Consider the following 19,970-nt stretch of genomic DNA (forward strand, 5'->3'; position numbering starts at 1 on the left):
AACATTACAGACTATTCTCACCCAAAAATCAAATCCTTTCCAGGTATACATAGTGTTTCCCCATCACTCTGCATTACACACCAAGTGTACCCAGATCCTTGACATTCCACATTTGCTTGAGGCAGGACTAAGCCAAACTGTCTTTCAAAACATATTCCTCATATGTACTACAGGGACTTTGTGTCCCTGTGCATGTGGAGGTTTTGCATATGGAAGTTTTAATTACACAGGGGGAGCTCAATTAGCAGAGCCTCTAGTATGGACTAACCAGATGGCCTCCACAAAATGTAGATCCCAATGTTTGAATGTCCCATGACCTGTGGCTTTCAATATGATTTTTAACAGCCCATTGTACCATTCAATATTCCCAGAGGCTGGTACATGATAGTGCCCACTCCATATCATGATCTCTGACCCAGGTGTCTATGAGGTGATTATTAAAATGGGTCCTGTTGTCTGACTCAATTCTTTTTGGGGTGTCATGTTGCCACAGAACTTGTTTTTCAAGGCCCAAGATGGCATTACAGGCAGTGGCATGAGGCACAGAGCACATTTCCAGTGGTTGTTTCTACCACTGTAAGTACATAGTAATTTCTTGATGGGTTTGAGAGACTGTGATGTAATCAATCTCCAAGCCCTCCTCATATTTATATTTCAACCACTGCCCCCCACACCACAGAGGCTTTACCCACTTGGCCTGCTTGACTTCAGTGCAGATTTCACAGCTGTGGATAACCTGAGAAATAGGATCCATGGCAAAGTCCACCCTCAATCACAAGCCCATCTCCTCCCTGTTGCATCTCTTCCTTGATGATCTGACGCATCATGGGCCCATCAAGCCAGAAATAATTCACCCTTATTCTGCCAATCCAGATCCACCTGAGACACTTTAATCTTGGCAGCTCAATCCACTTATCCATTGTTGTGTTGCTCTTCAGTAGCCTGATTCTTGGGTACACTTGCATCTACATGACTTAGTTTTACAAGCCAGGCAGCAATGTCTTGCCACATTTCAGCAGTCTGGACGGGTTTGCTCCATACAGCAAACTGGTCTTTTTCCATTGGTCTGTGGGCCACCCGCACAGAGCATTTGTTACCATCCACAAGTGAGTGTAGAGGTAAAGCACTGGCCATTTCTCTCGTCCAGCAAAATCTAAAGCCAGGTGGACATCTTACAACTCTGCAGCCTAGATCCATCTTGTCTAATTTCTACAAATCATCACATAGAACTCCATACAGCAGCTTTTGGTTTTCGGTATATTCCTACAATGATGCAGAACCATCAGTAAAGACTGCATATCACTTTTCATTTTGTGAAATTAATCATGATAGCTGATTACATATGGTGGGATCTCTTCAGCCCATGTCATCTTTTCCTCCTCCTATTATAATGATAGTACAAAATTTTTGCCTTCAGGCCAATTCATAATTTGTGATTTTAACTTCAGGCCAGTATCCCTGGGCAATTAGGGGTTTCTGAGTAATGGGCACAAACCACTTTGTATGCATCTGAAGCATGATGTGTGAAAAGGACTTTCCTTTTAAACATCCAGCCCAGAACAGGCTATCAGTGTACCAGGAGGAGCTGTGCTTCAGTGACAATCACTTCTGAAGCAACTTCTGCTTCCAATAGCAGAGACTGTGGCCCATACTGGAGAGGCATAGGACATTTCCTCTCTAATATGCTCTAATCTTTTAAGTCTGTCCACAGTCAGGAAGGAAAAAAATCATTTCATATTGCCACAGTAGTGTAGTCACCTGAAGCCCTCTTTGTTATCTTTCTTTCACTGACATCAGTGCTGATGAGTTGGTGTACAACAATGATGTGCTGCAAACAAACTCCTGCCGCATGCATTTTGTAAACTGGACCCGGTCTGAGTTTACAAGGGACTGCTTGTTATTTGAATCCTTATAGGTTACCACCAGCACAGCTAATTCTCTCTGGTAGTGGATATGTTTCTCCACACCCTCCCCTCTGCTTGACCACACTACTAGAAAATACTTGCAATAATTAATACCTTTCTCTCACACTTGATGGGAGTTGCTCCAGAGGCTAAGAGTTTCTGTCTTCTTCCCAATCTTTGTCAATGCCCACATCCCAGGACAGGGATCCCAGTTGTGTGGCTTCACTACCAGAGTTAGGTATCACAACCTTGTGAACAAACCAAGCAACACTGCGACCAGTGGCTTCATACATGGTAAAACTAACGCTTAGGTCAAACTTGTTTCCAACACTCTGTGGCCACATCTGTTGTTATCTCAACTCTTTGGGTCCCACAGTGGGTGGCAAACTAGGCTGTTTTGGTTTAGGAAAAGTATTCTTCAATTTTGTGCTCCCACCAAAAAACTCCAAACCATGTTCCACTCACTCCTCTCTTCCCCTTTCCCTCCCCCTGCCCCTGCAGTGGGCTGGAGGGGACAATTGGAGGCACAAAAGGTAAAGATTAGCAATTGAAATAACAATAATGTACTGGAAAAAGCAATGAAATAAGAAAGCTCAAGAGAGAGGAAGTGATTCACATCCAAATGTTTACCAAACACCACCCTAACCCATAAAACAAAATTTAAAAACCCATAAAAAGCCCTTCCCCCATCCTTGGAAAATAAAGTGAGATGGAAGAGAATAACTTCCAGGTCCTAGCCATGCCACCTCCTGGCTACTACAAAAATTAACCCTGTCCTGATCAGAACTAGGACATCAATTTGTGAGAAGCATGTGTGTTTTTCTTCTAATATCAAGTAGGGATGTATTCATTGATCTAGTACTAAATAAATTCACTGAACACAAATCTATGTGTCATGGTAAGCTTAATGATTTTCTAGAAGAGAAAATTAATACTGCATCTGAATTTGGAATTAGAACATGAGTTTTGTATATAGCTTCATCTAAAAGTATTGTTATTCTTCTTGCAAAACTAAAGTACAATTTATTGGCTGAAATTAAAATGCTTTTTTAAATGTATGAAATAATAGTTTTGTCTTCATTGCATGTATAAAATAAATCAAAACTTGGAGGTTTTGTGGTCTTACATCTTAATGTGAGGTAATCTTAATTCTCTCACAAATCGTTGGCAGTCGTGTATTTTAACACATCTAGTATAACTTTGAGCTAGAAAAGCATAAACATGCACAGATTTTCCCCTAAAATTCATGTTGAAATCATCCTACTTGCGTGAGCCTCTTGTGTGGCAGGAAAGAATCAGTTGCAGGTATGAGCTATCTGCTTCCAGCCAGTAAAACAATTCTTGGCATATTTTTCCCTTTTGTATTTAGATTTACTATAGAACATGAAGTTACTGGACTTTGCAGAGAAAATAAGCACTTAAGTGCTAGCACTGCTTAGGTTAGTAATTCATACTGGAGAAAAGTGTCCTATACACTCCTTACGTGATCTGTTTGCTTTTACCTTCTTAATTTTTTTTAGATTCTTCAGATGTTTTTTATTAATCACTTGAGAACCTTGTAACCATCACACAGAGCTCAATGATTTGTCTAGATTTGTGGGTCTGTCAACAGCTGGTCCACTATAAACTATAATTTTGATCAGTTCACTTCTTTTTAAGTAAGGGCAAAATAAGCCTTTTTCACATCCATTACAAAAATGTAACTAGAGTTCTATGAAGTACAGCTACACAAACATGGTTTTGTGGTTCTAGAGCTAAGTAGAGTGACATATATTTCATGTTTTCCTAATTCGAAAGACATATTAGCTTCCCAATTTGGAATTTCTACTATGTAGGTAATGTTTATATCTATAGGGAATGCATCAGACACTAGCTTCCTAAGAGGCATAATACCCAGTGTTTATGGTGCTAGAGGAGAAAGCTTCATACCATTTAGGAGGTTCTTAAAAACATCAGAGAAAAAGCAACATATCTGTGTTAATATTTTCCTACTTCCTTACCTAATCTTACACACTCCTCTCAACTGCAGAAAAGAAAAGAACTTGCCTAGCTTTACCTGTCTGAAGAACTCTTCTAGCAGACACATGGTCCAGCGATGATGGAGATCCCAGGCTTTGGCTGGATGGCTGATATCTGCTGTATGTAATAACAGCGATAAGGCTTTCGGCTTGTCAATTCTGAAAATCCAAAGGATCAAAAAAATTAATTGTCTGCTCTTGCAGGGAAGAATGACAAAAATCTTACCTACAGGAAAATAAGATAATTAGAATCTTTGACCAGGATATTTGTGAAGTGGTTTCTCTGATCATAAAATCAGACAACTTTGATTTCTCCAACATACATGACTCCTGTTTTAAAAGGGATACTAAGAAACACAAAAAGAAATGTTGCTCAGCAACTTTCTAGGCTTGCTTGTCTGCACTAGCAGTCATGAAGAGCTGCTCTGTTCCCCATTTCATCAGTGTTGCATTTTATGCAGCTTAGAAGAGAAGATGGTTCCTATTATCCCACTGTATTGAAGAGTGTGGATCTCTATGGTTCTGACAAGTCTACAAAATAACTGATAGAAAACTAGTGTGAGTACAGAAGAGAATCCTGATTTCACAGAAAAAAAAATTGCTGGTGATTTCTTATGATCATAACCTAGGAAGCTAGCCCAAGAACCCAGTAAATAACGCCTTCTTGGCATGGGTGTTCTCATTTTTTAATTCTTCTTTTTTGGCTATCCAAAATGGTTGAAAGAGTTGTAGCTTCTGAGGGGATCAGGTGGCTAGCCACAACCTGCTCTGATACAGGTTTAATTCTGATATAGGTATAAATCTGATACAGATATAATTCTGGGAGGCTCTGGAAATAACTGTGTACAGAGTGAAAAACTGACAGTCACTCAGAGAAATATAGAAGGATTTTTTTTGGGAAGAGTTGTGGACAAAATATTACACCTCCCAGTAACATAAAGAGAAGGTCTCTCCCATACTGCTCCATCTATTATTTTCCAGTCCTTCCCTCAGTGGATCACAAGTTTTCATCTGTTCTCTGGTTATGAAGCAGGCTCCTTCCAGGGGTGAAAGCTGACACAATCTACATAAGGGCAAAAGGCAAGTTATGTTCTGCAGATCTTATAACCAGCCTTAAGTCATACTCAGTTATAGAGGTCAGTCTAATGAATTGTATCCTTGATGTTACACACCAGGGAAATGCCCAGTATGTCAAATGTCCAAAAAGGTCACAATGGTGACATTTGAAAGCTTTGGGCCACCAGCACAGACTACAGATGTGCATATAGGCATGTGCCCACCCCTCCCTAAGTGAATTATTTTGAAATTCAACAGAAGAAAGAAAATTATTGTAGATATCAAGGAAAGAGAGGGCCCCTGGAGAGGTGCTTTTGAAGTTAAATACATTGGCAAAGCACCAGATGAAATGAAGCCCCCCACTGCACTATGTTGTGAAGTGACTTACCCTTCTGGTTGCTGCAAAGCATTCTTCATAGCTTTGATTTGCTGGAAGTGACAGGACATGTCAGTAGCCAACACCATCTCAATGACTAGAGCTCTAAACTCCCTTTTGGACAACATAACAATGAGAGCAGAAAGGAAAGAGAAGCACAAAAACCAGCATCAGACACAGTCCAGTTTTTTTATAATCTGCAAATTATTGACAGCAATGCCTTTGTATGCAACTCTTTATTCCTCTTTCGGGGGGGGGGGGGGCAGAGGATGAAGGATTTTCTGCACAAACACATAAATGGGAGGGATGCAAATGAAGCCAGGTGGCTAATCCTTGGTAAGAGAAATAGTAGATGTTTTCTACAGAGCGCATTGGTATTAGTACTCCTTTTTCAGTTAAGCACAAGTTTCTTAAATTGTTTTCTTTTCTAGGGCATTCATAGAAGGAAGGGAAAAGACTGTTTAAAGCCTCAGAATCAGGAAACTTGATTCAACTGGTCAATATGCATATCTAAAGTCATATGGTGGAAAATAACCACAGTAAAAAAAAAATCCCTAGTACATATTATGCATATATGAAATAAAGACCTTTAAGAACATGCACTACTTCCCTGCTATTATTAATTCAATTATTATTAATTCAAACTATTCCGGTATGAGATTTTGTTAAGCAAACTTGCTGTCCTGGTTTGGTTTTTTTTTCTGGAATAGAGTGATTTTCTTCTTAGCTAATACAGTGCTGTGTTTTGGGTTTAATATGAGAATAATGCTGATAACACACTGATGATTTTATTGTTGATAAGTACAAGTAAGTAATAACTTACTCCAAATCACAGACTTTTGAGTTTCCCTTACTCTGACAGTGAGCAGGTGCACAAGAAGCTGGGAGGGAGCATAGCCAGGACACTTGATCCAAACTGGCCAAAGACATACTCTGTACTATGGAACATCATGCCCAATATATAAACTGGAGCCAGTGATCACTACTTGGTGACAGACTAGGCACCAGTCAGCAGGTGGTGAGCAATGGTATTGTTCATCACTTGTTTCTCTTGGATGTTATTTCTCTCTCTCTCATATTTTCATTACTCTTATTATAATTATCATCATCATCAGTAGTAGTAGTAGTAGTAGTATTACAACACTGGTTTGGACTCCAGTTGAAATTTCTTGAATTTTCATGAGGATGATATGGATGCCCTGAACAGTTTAAAATACCAGAGTGTTCTGATCTAGCACACAATACAAATTCATTTTCTCTTTCTCTCTGTTCAGGTATCTACAGATTAACAGAGGAGGAACAGCTCAAGTTTAGCATACCAGCTCAGGATTTGGAATATTCAGAAATGGGACAGCATTCATTTAGAAATAAATCACTATTCTCCTTTTTATGAATGTTTCATGAAGTCTTTTATGATGACTTCTTTCTTGACTATAGTAGCTGCGCTCAAATTCCAGCCCCAGGCCACCACTGTGTACAGACCCAGGACTGCTGCACTTATCTAATCCCATGGGTGGCAGATAATGATGCTTCACCACCAGAGTTCTGCAACTGATGGTATCACTACACCCCTGTAACCACCTCCTCCTCCCAACCCTTAAGTACAATCAGTTGCATAGTTAACAGCATTCCAAATAACTATATGATGAATGAAAAGTAACTTTTCATGAATGAAAAACCTTTTTATTTTGCCTATTCTGGTCAGCTCCCAGTAGCACAAATGTCTCTGTCTATACAACCAAGAATACATAAAAATATACTTTTACAAGAATATAGCGTGATAATGCTGTGGGAACAATTAATACTGGGAAGCAGTAGACTTTTCACTACATCCTCTGGATTACAACTCCATCATATTGCTCTGCATGGGCTACTTTATGTGTAGCTTATTGCAGTATGAATACAAAAGCAAAGGGCTCAGTGCAGGCAAATGAGTCTGTGATTGCAGTGCAAGAACGTACATATGCTTACAAGCACACAGATACTACTTTCCCTTTCATAAATGTAAATCTGGAACATGCACATCCTCTGACCTCTGCACATATTTCAGATCATCATTTTCTCTGAAACAGAGATGAAAAATACTTCAGAGACAGTAAAAAAATAAATTATTTCACTATTGAAAAATTCTTATTTGTCACTTCAAACACGCATCACAACAGCATGTGATTTTGGACTCCAGAGTTCCTCTGGCTTTCAGGTCTTTAACCTTACAGCCAGTAGGGAGCAGGCCATGTTGTCAACTATCTTTTTACACTTTGGTTTCTAATCAACATATTTGGTTCGTTCCTTCATGGAGCCAGGGAGTTGACTGGCAGTTGCTTAACACAGTTGCTGGCACAGCTTACAGGAGCCCACGCTTGCAGCATACCATGGAACACACTAAATTGATAGGCTTAGTGTACCTCAAGGAATTCATTATCAAGTTTGCTCTGAACATATATAAAAATATTGTGACTTTTTGGTATGGTATGGTTTGGTTTGGTTTGGTTTGGTTTGGTTTGGTTTGGTTTGGTTTGGTTTGGTTTGGTTTGGTTTGGTTTGGTTTGGTTTGGTTTGGTTTGGTTTGGTTTGGTTTGGTTTGGTTTAGGAGGGTTATTTTCGGGTTTGGGTTTTTTTTTCCTTTTCAGCCTGCTATATTCTTTCTCTCCTCTTAGAGTAAAAGATGCCAAAATCACTCCAACTCTTACTCATGTATTCTTATGTCCTTCCAGTTCTTTTTTAACATTTGTCTTGCTCTACTGTGCCCTGGGACAGAATAAAAAACCCCATTCAGCCATGGTGCATCACAGGTTAGAATGAAACAGCAGTCATTCATTCACATGTGTTCTTTTTCAGATCAGGAATACAAACCAAGATTGCTTTGTTTATACGCTCTGTGATACCAGTTTATGGAAAGATAATATCAGAGGTAATAAAGATCATTTCAGATGTGTATTCGTTGTTGTTTGCCTGTCCTGGTCTGGGCTGCTGTTTCTGAAGGCTTATTAATAATCTCACCCAACCTGTTGGGGGGAAAAGGAGGGGATGATATTTCCCAACCTTTCACCTCCTTCTACCTCTTCAGGTCTAGCACATCACTTTTTGAGATTGTTGAATTCCCTCTGGATGTCAAGACATTATACTCTTGTTGCTAATTCTGCTATGCGTCCTCTATACATAGCAGTCCACAACATATTTAGAATCAGGGCTGAGATTTCCAGGGAGGTTGCCCAGAGATCTGTCCCAGGGGTGAAAAATTCTGAGTGGCATGGAATCTGGGAGGATGTAATCCAGATTTTGAAGAAATTACCTAGTCCAATGTTTTGGAAATTTTCCCCTGAACAAATACAGAACCCAACAAAGGTAACAGAATATTTGAAGGAAAATTACAGTGGCAGTTCCAAAGAGGGTAACTTACTGCACTGTACTGGGGCATGGATAATGCTTATTGCATGATGGCCATCACTGCACAGCAGCACCTACAGCTGAACGGGAAGAGGAACAAATCAGCAGACACCCTGGTCACTCAGGCTACAGTTAAACGAGAAGGGCAACCTAAGCCAGTAGTAGTCACCCCTGTCCAGAGGAGGAAATACAAGACCAACTGCATTTGCCTAATGGATGATGGTGGGGAGGCAGAATCCTCACAGACAGCAGAGGAATAAGAGCTGGAAATAACCATCAAATCCCTCTCCTAAGAAAGTCTATTCAATCCACAGAAATACCTCACCTGATGAACAAGCGAGTCTATATTGACCTGGCTGATTCAAGTCTGGGACACTGCAGGTGATGATACAATTTTGGATGGCCCTGAAGCAAGACACTCGGGATTTCTTTTGTGTGATATGGTTATCAACCAGGGAATTGCAAAAAGGCCCAAACTCTCAGCCTCTGGATGCAGGTCTTAGCAATTGTGAAGGAGAGATGCCTTTGCCAAGAGCACCTCCAGCTGCATCAAGAGCTCAGAACCCATCAAAAACTCAGAAAGGAGCTTAGGGAGAGCCTTTTCCACATTTCACCAGTACAGACGAGAATCTCTGCTATGCTAGTAGGCATCCCACAGCTAGGGAGAGGGAGTACACTCCTCGAGGCAAGCTATGGTTCTTCCTCTGTGACTATGGAGAGAACATGAGAAGATGGGTTGGAAAATCCACTTCTATCTTAGCAGCATGGGTACATAAACTAAAAGAAGAAATTACTAACAAAGGAAACTTGGCAAGAATTAATTTCATTTCCTGTTGGTGTGTTCCTGGGCAGAACAGAAGTGAAGATGATATGTCTGATCCCCTTGAAGGGACCACTAGAATGTATGCCCAGGGAGTGAATGATAGGCAGAAATAGAGGTGCTCTGCCTCTCGCTTGATAGAGACATGGGCTAATTGTGTCTATTGGATTGTGTGGATACAATATCCTGGTGCATCAGAACCACAAAAATACAAAGATTTGACTGACATTGGCATACAGTCTACTCTGATGCCATCATGACATGGTGGGGACAGAACCTGTTTCTGTTGCCGGGGTGACAGGGGGTCTCTGCAGTTGACTCTGTTGGAAGCTGAAGTGACCTTGACTGGGAAAGAATGGAAAAAACAACCTATTTTGACTGGTCCAGAGGTTCTGTGTATTCTTGGTATAGATTACCTTAGAAGTTTTTATTTGAAAGACCCAAAATAACTTTGTTGGGCTTTTGGGATAGCTGTTGTGGAAACAGAAACATTTAAACACTTGAATACATTGCCAAGTTTTTCAGAGGACCCTTCTGCAGTAGTATACCTGAGGTACCAATTGCTGGCAAAACAATGCACCATTGTCAATATTGCATTGACTGAGACACTGTGATTCCCATCTGTAAGATGATCCATTAACTGGAGATCCAGGGAGAGGTCAGCATGACTTTCTCACCCTTCAATAACCCCATATATTCTGTGCATTAGTCTAAAGGAGAATGGAGTCTGACAGCAGACTATCATGGCCTGTACCAAGTCACACCACCACTGAGCACTGCTGTGACAGACATGCTGGAACTTCAGTACGAACTGGGGTCCAAGGCCAAAAAGTGGTGCCACCACTGACATTGCTAATACATTTTTCTCTATTCAGCTGGAGAGTGCAGGCCACAGTTTGCTTTCACTTGGAGGGGCATTCCCTACTCCTGGAACCAATGGCCCCAGGGTTGAAAGCACAGCCCTCCCATTGGCCATAGAAATGGGTGAGGCTCCAGAACATCTACAGTACATTGATGACATGAGCCTATGGGGTAAAATGGCACACAAAGTTTTTGAGAAAGGGGGAAAAATAATCCAGGTTCTCCTCAAAGTGGGTTTTGCCATCAAACAAAGTAAAGTCAAGGGACCTGCATAGGAAATTCATTTGCTAGGAGTGAAGTGACAAGACGGATATCAAGAAATTCTAGAAGAGGTGATTAACAATATAGGTACTAGCTCCCCACTGACTAACAAGAAGGAAACACAGACATTCCCAGGCACCATGGGTTTTTGGGGGATGCACAACCCAGAGTACAGCCAGACTGTAAGCCCTCTCTACATTGTGACACAGAAGAAAAATTATTTCATGTGGGGCCCTGGACAACAACAATACTTTGAACAGATCAAACAAGAGATTGCCCATGCAGTTGCCCTTGGGTCAGTCAGGATAGGACAGAATGAGAAGAGTGTGGTCAAATGAATGAATGAATGAATGAGAAGAGTGTGTGCCAAAATTAAAGTGTCTCAGGCAGATATAGACTGGCAGCACAAGGGTGAGTTATTTCTAGTTTGGTGGGCCCATGATGTCTCAAGTCATGAGGGAAGAAGAGATGCAACACATCAATGGGCTTGTGACCAAGGGGTGGATTTGACCATGGATACTACATCCCACATAATCCATGATTGTGAGATGTGGGCTGCAATCAAGCAGGCCAAGCAGATAAAGCCCCTGTGGTATGGGGGGCATTGGTCTGAATGTATGTATGAGGAGGCCTGGCAGATTGATTACATCACACTGCACAAACCCACCAAGACAAATGCTACATGCTCACAATGGTAGAAACTACCACTGGATGGCTGGAGACGTACCCCATGCTTCATGTCACTGCCCAGAACACTATGCTGGACCTATAGCAACATGGCATCCCTGAGAGAATTAAGTCCGACAATGGGACTCATTTCAAAAATAGCCTTGTGAACACCTGGGCTAGAGATCATAGTGCTGAGACCCTTGTGTTGGTATATCATATTCTATCATGTACCAACTGCTGGGAAAGTCAAGCACAACAATGGACTGTTAAAATCCACGCTGAAGGCAATGGTTGATCAGATCTCCAAGCTGTGGCATCTGCATTTAATAAAGTCTAACTGGTTAGTTAATAGCAGAGATTCAATTAACTGAACTTACCCAATTTTTACCTCTGTGCACAGCAGATGGAAATAAAGTCACCATGATGCATATGAGAGCTATGTTAGGAAAGACAGTTTGGATTAATCCTGCTTCAAGCAAAGGCAAATCCAGTCATGGGATTGTTTTTGCTCAAGGACCTGGTTACACTTGGTGAGTAATACAGAGGGACAGCGAAACATGTCATGTACCTCAGGGGAACTTGACTTTGAATGAGGACAGTCTGTAATGTTGAATGGTATATGTAACACTTGTTGCTGAAAGGCAATGCCACTCCATGTTGGAAATAACATGGACAATGAGAATGAAATGCTCCCATTATATCAGTCATGGACTAAATGAAGTCCATCCACATCTTGGGGGAACAATCAGTGACTACTGAAATAATACCTGTATTTGTATATAGTTGTTTGTATATATATATGTATATAGTTAAAAAGTATTAATTGGGAGATGATAGAGATGGTATGGAATAAGGAGTGGATAAAATATTCGGATCCAAAAAATGTGAATTATATTCCCTTATTCCTCTGTGTCAGTTCATGCAGTTTGTGTTACTTAATTTTGTTCAAAGTCCCAGCACTTTATTATAGGAAAATACTACATTAAAAGAAATATCATCATTGGCAGATTCTTGCTAAAGGTATTAAACTCAGAATATGCATGTGCCTATCCTGAGTTCACAGGAACAAAATTTTACAGGAAAATTTTACATGGTCCTGCAAGCATGCACATACTATTAATTATGAAAAAAAAAAAAGCATATTAACAAGGTCAGTAAAAAAACTCATGGTTTCTCACTGTGATCTTGAAACAAATAACAGTGATTGACAAGGAGGATTCAGAATTATTTGAGGGACAAAACACCATGCAGCTTTACTGAGAAAGCCAGAATTGAATTCAAAGTTTTTCCTGAAGTTGTATTCCTACACAGAGCTAAACAACTAAACCTTTTCCAGATATCTTTTTTTCAGCCTTTATTCAACCTCCTTATTTTATTTATTATTTTTATTTTATACTTGGCAATAAAGGTTTTAATAAACTCCATGGAATTCATTAACAATTAAATACAGTGTCAAGAAGACATCTGCAATATTATATTGGAAAACGCAAGTTCACTTTGCATTTATTTTCTTAGCTCACTGTGATCTGTTTTTGATACAGTTTTTTCATTTGATCACTTGCACAAATGGGATTCACAAAATGCAGCAACTCAATTAAATTTCAAATATTTAATAAGCACCAGAGAAATATACATATTCCTCTGTGGAGGAAAAAAATGTTTAAGCACTAGTAAATATTCAGCTCTTTTCTCTTATTGTAACCCAAAAGTCCTCTTCCATTCTCATCTGCTTTCCTTACAAAACCCATGGCCATTTATTTTTCAACTATGAAATGTGTCTCCAATTTTCTATGTATCTTTCCTGAAAATACATTCCCTAATTAGATGAAAGAATACCAAAAAAGTTATAAAATCTACACAGACATCAACAATTGCAGATCATCAGATCTTCTTTTCCTAGTAATGTGAAAAAAGAAGTGAGAGCTCAGCTCAGAAAGGTACTCAAGAATTTATAGGCCAAAAAACATCACCCAGGCCTTTTGCAGAGGGAGATTTGTCAGTCTACAAAAGTGAAGTGTAATTTGGGTACATTTTATTAGTTGCCCAAAGCATCCTTCAATACTAAGGGTCCTACTTTTGAGTCCTAGAATAAGGAAACTCTGGACTTCTTAGGTTTTATTTTTCAACACCTCAGATTTTGCTGAAGTCAGTTGATGTTTACAGTGCTTCCCAAATGTTTGCTTATGGGAATTTGTAGTGGCAGTCAAAAGCAAAAGCACAAAGTAATCACAATGTTTTAGAATTAGAGCAGGTCCAGACAACGCCCTTTATTCTTCAGCACTGCTGCTTGATCAGCAGCTATAAAATCATACCTGAGAGAGAACAAATAAGCAATCCAAGCCACTGAATACTTTTGCTCAGGCAGTTACAGTACTTTTTAAAGGGATGGGTTACTCTTCAAAGCTTGGATTCTAAGTACATTGCATCAACAGAACACACATACTGGCACTACAGAACCAATGAGAAATATCTGAAACTGGCTTCGATTCAACCAAAAACTTTTAAATGTTTAAAACTCAAAAGCAGACCATTTACCTAAAGCCAGTATCTATGCAATGAAACATATGCAATTAGTTGCTCCACTAAAAACAGCGGCTTTTCCTTGTAGACAGTGGCTCTAAGGCTGATGTTTCTAGTCACTCAGTTCCTTAGTTGTTTCCTGACCAACATTAAGCAAAACAGTAATTTGCTGCCAATATTTGACAAGGCATTTTCATCTGTACCTAAAATAGATTTTTGGCATCTCAGTGGAGATATTTTCTTTCTGTTGAAAGAAATGTATATCTTCTTGCTGCCCACCATGACACTATTCTATATATTGGCAGATGGAATTTTCAGGACACTCCTCCACAACACTCCTATTGACTGAAATCAGCACTGTAAGTTCCTGGTGTTTGGCTATAGGATCACATCACTGTTGACAAGTTGAAATAAACAGGAAACTTAGGCTAAACAGATTAGCAATCAGAGCCTTCACTAACCTTTTTGGTAGAAGTCAACCCTGGACACAGGCTTATTTCCCCACATTTATATTAAAATTAGATTAAACAACTACTCAGCACTATGTTACATTTAAGAATATGTAGAAGGCACTGTGTGTCACACACGATTCACAAGTTGCTTCCTCTTCCATGAAAAAGACCATGGGGTGAGATCCTTCCTGTCTAGCACTCTAAGCCATTTTTAAATTATCACCCCTTGAAATTCACTAAACTCTATGAAAACAGAAAATCATCATCACTTTGAACAGTCTGCTATTAGAAAGTTAATCATGGGCTTATTTTGGCACATAAATCAGATATTTAATGAGGCACTTTTTAAATTACTTCTTTAAATTAGCTTCTTTAATCTCCTAAGCATACATAGTAGATCCATGCCCCTGGACTGGATTATGTTTTGTATTAAGTCCCATTTTTAATTTCCAGACAGGAAGTGTTAAAGTACATAAAGGTTATATTTATGCTTTAGGACAAAGAAACAGCAGGGTAGCACTACACTCAATTACATGCATACAAAGAGTGTCTCTGTGATACTTACTAATTATATGGGAGTCAATTTGTAAACTATAACCCATTGTCACAAAGTCTAGTCTCACTATCAGAAGTGAAAATTGAAAGCAGGAATAAAAAAGACAATCATCTTTCAAAGTTTTTTATCTTGTAGCATAGAAAGACTAACATGTAATATACAATGATGCATATTGCTATTCAAACAAGGCAATACCAGTATATGATGATGCTGCAATATTCCTAGGCATCCACCATTCTCATTTTTACCTCCAATCATCCTTTGAGAGATTAGATAAAATATTCATCTCTTCATCATCTTGCAAAAGACGATACGCCGCACTAACATGGTGATTTTCAAGCACAGACCGGTCATTATATAGAATGGCTGAGTCTGACCTAGCATTTAAAAGAAAACATAGGAAAGGTTGTTTCTTCCCCTTCTAAAGAGACTCAGAAGTTTTCCTTTGATCAGCTACAGCAATTAAGTCTATAGAATAGATATGAGCATTTTAAGAGTACTTGTAATTCTTTGTTAATTGCTGTTACTCAGTAAAAGAAACCTAAAGAACACTGCAAAATCCATTTCACCAGATGAGATTCACCTAACTGCCTTGTTACATAGTTGAAAACAAGTGCTGAAATCTGTGAGAGATATGTGAACTTGGAGTAGAACCATGAGGCTTTTTCCTAGTTCTTATGCATGTCTCTCTGATATTAAAATCGGACTGTATCCAAGTAAGCAGTTGCAAGATATGACCCAATACTGTTTCCAGAACAGCAAACTGGCTGTAAGCAAGATATAACTCAACTGATTTCTGACATCTGTGTGCTACACTATGTTGTCTGGAAAGGCAATTGCCAGTGGGACAGAGTTAAGACCAAAGGTACTTTATGCCAGTTTTAAGCCCCAGAACAGAGATCTGTGACTGATGAAAGGGTAAATTGGTCTTAAGACAAAGAAGTTAACAGCAACAGAGGGTGAATATGTTTTGTTACAGTCCTTAATCAGATTTGCTTCATGGAGAGTATATTTTTATCCTCTGACGCTTCACATTGTCTGATATTCTTGAACATTTTTATAAGTATTTGGAAAGTATAGCAGATCCCTAATTCCTGTAAGCATGAAGTTGTGAGGAGTGTGGCTTCACCCAGAATAGAGACACGATCTTCTTTCTATGTCCCAGTCACTACTGTGCATATGTGTGCTTTATTCTGAAAATCATTATTGATGCACAGCATGATTCAGCTAACACACTACAGACACATATTTTAATTACAGACATGTAATCTAATTTAATCACAATGCATCTTCTAAATGCCCAAGTGTGCAATGTCAGCTGAGGACATTTAGACATTTTGGCATTGCTACCAGCACTCTCTTATTGTCAAAATAATTAGATGCCAAATTATCACTGAAACTAGAGACTTCATAATCTTTGCATACTTCTGAATTTTGCTGCCATCTTCATCCTATTTTCCTCTCTTCCACCAACCCAATAGCTTTTTAAAGTACACCAGTCCAGTCTAGTTCATGATCAGCTAATTATGCTCTAGCAATTTATGATGCTTTAAAAGAGTATTTCTCTGATTTGGTAGTGGTAAGCATATCTCCTTGCTGCAGGTGTGGTTTCCAACTCAAGTAACAATAATACGTGTAGTGTTCATGTTCACTGATGAATGCAACAAACATGGTTGAATGCCTGATTTATGCTGATTATATTTGATTCTTCAAATTCAACAAGGGAAAAAACTGTAAAATGGCAGTATCTCCTTCAAAACTTCATCAAAATACATCACTCTATACAGCCATTTGTCTTTGAAAACTTTACATGGAAATATTTTTGAAACTTTCTTTTTCCTGGTTATTAATATGAAGCAATGCTCAGGAATTTAGAATACATGCACTCCATTGTAAACATTTGAACAAGAAAAAATTAAATGTAACCCAAGAAAGTGAACTTTCCTCCTGTAACACTTGAAAGCAGAAGTTCCTGCACTTTTCTAAGGTTGCTGTACTGTTATTCTCCCAAGGTTTCTCCCTCTGTTTCCTGACTCTTTGTCATGATTTACAGTGGCCTCACCGTGTCTGGATGTGAAAATTGTTGGTGGTTCCAGTGTGTTCATAGTCATGTATGGCAGCTGCGAAAATCATAGCGAAGATCTCCAGCTCTGTCAGCCAGTGCTGAAAAGAGATTACAGTACAATCAGATAAGCTGTCATTTTGTCAGGCTTTTGTCTTCTAAGGTAAGTATTTATTCTCTGTTGATGGTCAGTGTTGCATGTCATTACCTTTCCCCTGCAGTCTGCCAGCTGTTTTAAGGCAAGTTTCTCTGGCTGATACATAAAAGCCAACCAGTATTCATTCTGGACCTTCATCTAAATAAATTGAACTTCAGCAAAGTTGTTTCAGAAGCTAATAAGGTTTAAGGCAGAGCAAGGGGAAACATGTGGCCTTCTAAAAGAGCAATATTTGAAGAAGAGAAACAAGGAAAACTCAAAAAAATCAAGGTTCAAGGTGGAGAGAAACTTGATAATATATATGCAGGTAAACACATACCACCAGGGTATGTATTTTCAGTTCAGTTTACCTGAGTAGCAGAGACTCAGATACAGAAGAATGTCACTATTTTCCAGAAAACTAAAAGTCTTTGTCAATCACTGAATCATAAGGAGAACAAGGACGATAACCTCAAAAGATATACATCTTGTTATTTATTTATCATTTTTAAAAGCACTTGAGAAAGGTTTGACATTTCTGTGACTTTCCTAATTCCCAGACAAAGCCTTATTTTACAATGCTTAAGTCACTTTTGCCTTAGATTTATAAATTATTTGGATGGTTTGAATAATTTTTATGTGAGTCAATAAATCATTTTATTGTCTGGTTTTCCTCTGGTAGCCCACAAGACGTGTTGTTAACATCAAGCACTTTAGATATTGTGGATGCAGTAAATATTTTTATGAAATGCTTAAATGTATTGCATTTAGAAAAAGCCTTTACCACAGTGATTGCCAAATACTTCTCTAACACCTCACTGTCAACCTGCAAACGTATTTCACAAACAAACTCCTTTTTAATTCAAAGTCCAGCAAAGGCACTAAGGCTTCCAAAATCTATTCTAGACATCTCCTATAGCTCAGGGGCCACCACTAGGGTATTAAGCATGTGCAGGGAAGCACAAGTAACAGTGGGGCTCTGCAAACAGCAACCTGTCTACCTCTTTATCTGTGTTTCACAGTCATCTCTGCATAACCAGTGAAGAATGGAGCAAGCCTCAGTTTTAAAGATCCCCTTACATTAAAGAGGTAGTTTGAAAATATAGCCCAGAGATATTTTGTACAATTCTATTGACCATAATCAAGGTAGTTCTTGGGTTTGGGCTGTTTCCATTTTTTTCCTTTTTTTTTTCCCCTTTTTTTTTTTTTCTGTTTACTTTGTTTTGTTTTGCTTTACTTTGGTTTGTTTGTTTGGGTTTTTTATAGCAAGAGAGAGAGGACGGTGAGAAGTGCAAGAAATGATCAGAAACAGAAACTTCACTATTTTCTCATATCTACACAATTGATCCAGGACATGATTGGAGAGCACTGATGGTAGAGAAATCTGTTCAATTTTTTTTCCAGCTGTGACTTGTGAGAAAGGAATGATTTCCAAATTATCAAGAACATTAATTCAAGTTTCAAGCAACAACTTCTGGCAACTGCAATGGGGGAAAAATGGAACTAGGGTTTCTAGGCTACATGTCTAGATCTGGACTTTCACTCTTAACAGGGGTCTGCCATTTCCCAAAAGGAGAGACTGCAAATGATAGAAAAAATCAGGGCACAAGTGGTCAGAAACAGCCAGAGAAAGCCTATATTATGCATGCAGAACTCATTCAGTACACATTCAGCTAGTCCAACACATCAATTTCAGACCCTCTTGACAGCATCTGACAATTCCCATGTTAACAAGATCTCATGACCAAAGTCTTAAAGCATAACTAAGGCAATGAGCCTTAGTGTTTGAGGTTTCCTACCCTGTCTCTTAAGGCACATAAAGGAAAAGTGCTGACTTGCACACCTTACCAAAGCATCACTTGGTGAACGATTTTGGGTAAGATAGGTTTTCAAATAGGGTGTATTAGATCTTATTATTAGCAGTATCTTGTATTAGCAGTATTAAGTATTGTAACAGCATTCCGGGAAGATTACCCAGAATAAAACTGGAATTACAGCTGTGTCATGGGGTGACTTTACCTTTAAGATAGCTTTGAGAACTGGGAGGAAGTTGAAGCTGAGAAAGGTTGATGGGAGTCTTTTCTTGTGACCAATTATTGGTCATTTCTAAGAATTGACAGCAGTTTTGACCATTGAAAAGTGAGATCAAATTGTGAACACCACCTTAAGATGTAAAGCCAGAGCTCCCTTGTTCTCTTTGGTTTCTGGCTTCTGGAAAGGTAACAAGGCTCTGTCTCGGCCTCCTCCCCCCACTCCAGGCCGGACAAGGCCGCAGAGGGCGGGGGAGGTGGGGGGGGGGGGGGGGGAGAGAAACGGAGCCGGCCGGTCTGGCTTAGTTTGTAGTTTCTGCTGCTGGACTGAAACCTGACACCTGAAACCTGACATCATGAACATCTGCAGCTTTTCCAAGACTTTAACTCTTTTACTACCTGGATAAAACTTACAGATTACTTCTTTTTTGAAAGAGAGAGAAGGATGAGAGAGAGATATAACATGAAAGAGACATCATAAAACTATCAAAGGCAGTGAAGAAAAGAGTTAAGTTTTAGATGGGGAAGAGAGAATAAGGAGATGCTTTATAAGCTGAAATATTTTTCTGTTAAAGCTATGGAGATGGACAATAGTGTTCTGAAAAAACTCCTTTAATTCATGACAGAGTGTATTGGGAGGAATGGAGGGTTCAAAGTGTGGATTTTGAGCAAAAGGTGGAGTAATTGTGATACAGTGAGGTGCTGGAACAGGGTGAAGCGAAGATTTGAGGCCTTGAGAGGCAAAACAGAGAAAACTGTTTTCCAGAGAAGCTCACAGAGACAGATGAAGAGAACATTTGCCTTTGAATAACTCATCCTTAAAAATGACATCCCTAGACTCATTGACCCATAACACACCTCA

General features: G+C 39.2%; 1 protein-coding gene across 7 annotated transcripts in view; it reads right to left on the reverse strand.

Moving 5' to 3' along the window:
• Positions 1-19,970, reverse strand: part of LOC131575367 (dual specificity calcium/calmodulin-dependent 3',5'-cyclic nucleotide phosphodiesterase 1C) — a 141,876-nt gene that overhangs the window by 46,696 nt on the left and 75,210 nt on the right. For 6 of the 7 annotated variants that reach the window (XM_058830739.1, XM_058830738.1, XM_058830736.1 and 3 more), the window contains 4 exons: positions 16,943-17,043; positions 15,129-15,257; positions 5,367-5,468; positions 3,961-4,081 (listed from right to left, as the gene is read on the reverse strand). In XM_058830739.1, the coding sequence (XP_058686722.1) occupies positions 3,961-4,081; positions 5,367-5,468; positions 15,129-15,257; positions 16,943-17,043 (453 nt within the window). The remainder of the gene's footprint in view (positions 1-3,960; positions 4,082-5,366; positions 5,469-15,128; positions 15,258-16,942; positions 17,044-19,970) is intronic. The other variant, XM_058830740.1, reaches the window with a different exon arrangement.

Source organism: Poecile atricapillus, chromosome 2 (assembly GCF_030490865.1).
Source record: "Poecile atricapillus isolate bPoeAtr1 chromosome 2, bPoeAtr1.hap1, whole genome shotgun sequence".
NCBI lineage: Eukaryota > Metazoa > Chordata > Aves > Passeriformes > Paridae > Poecile > Poecile atricapillus.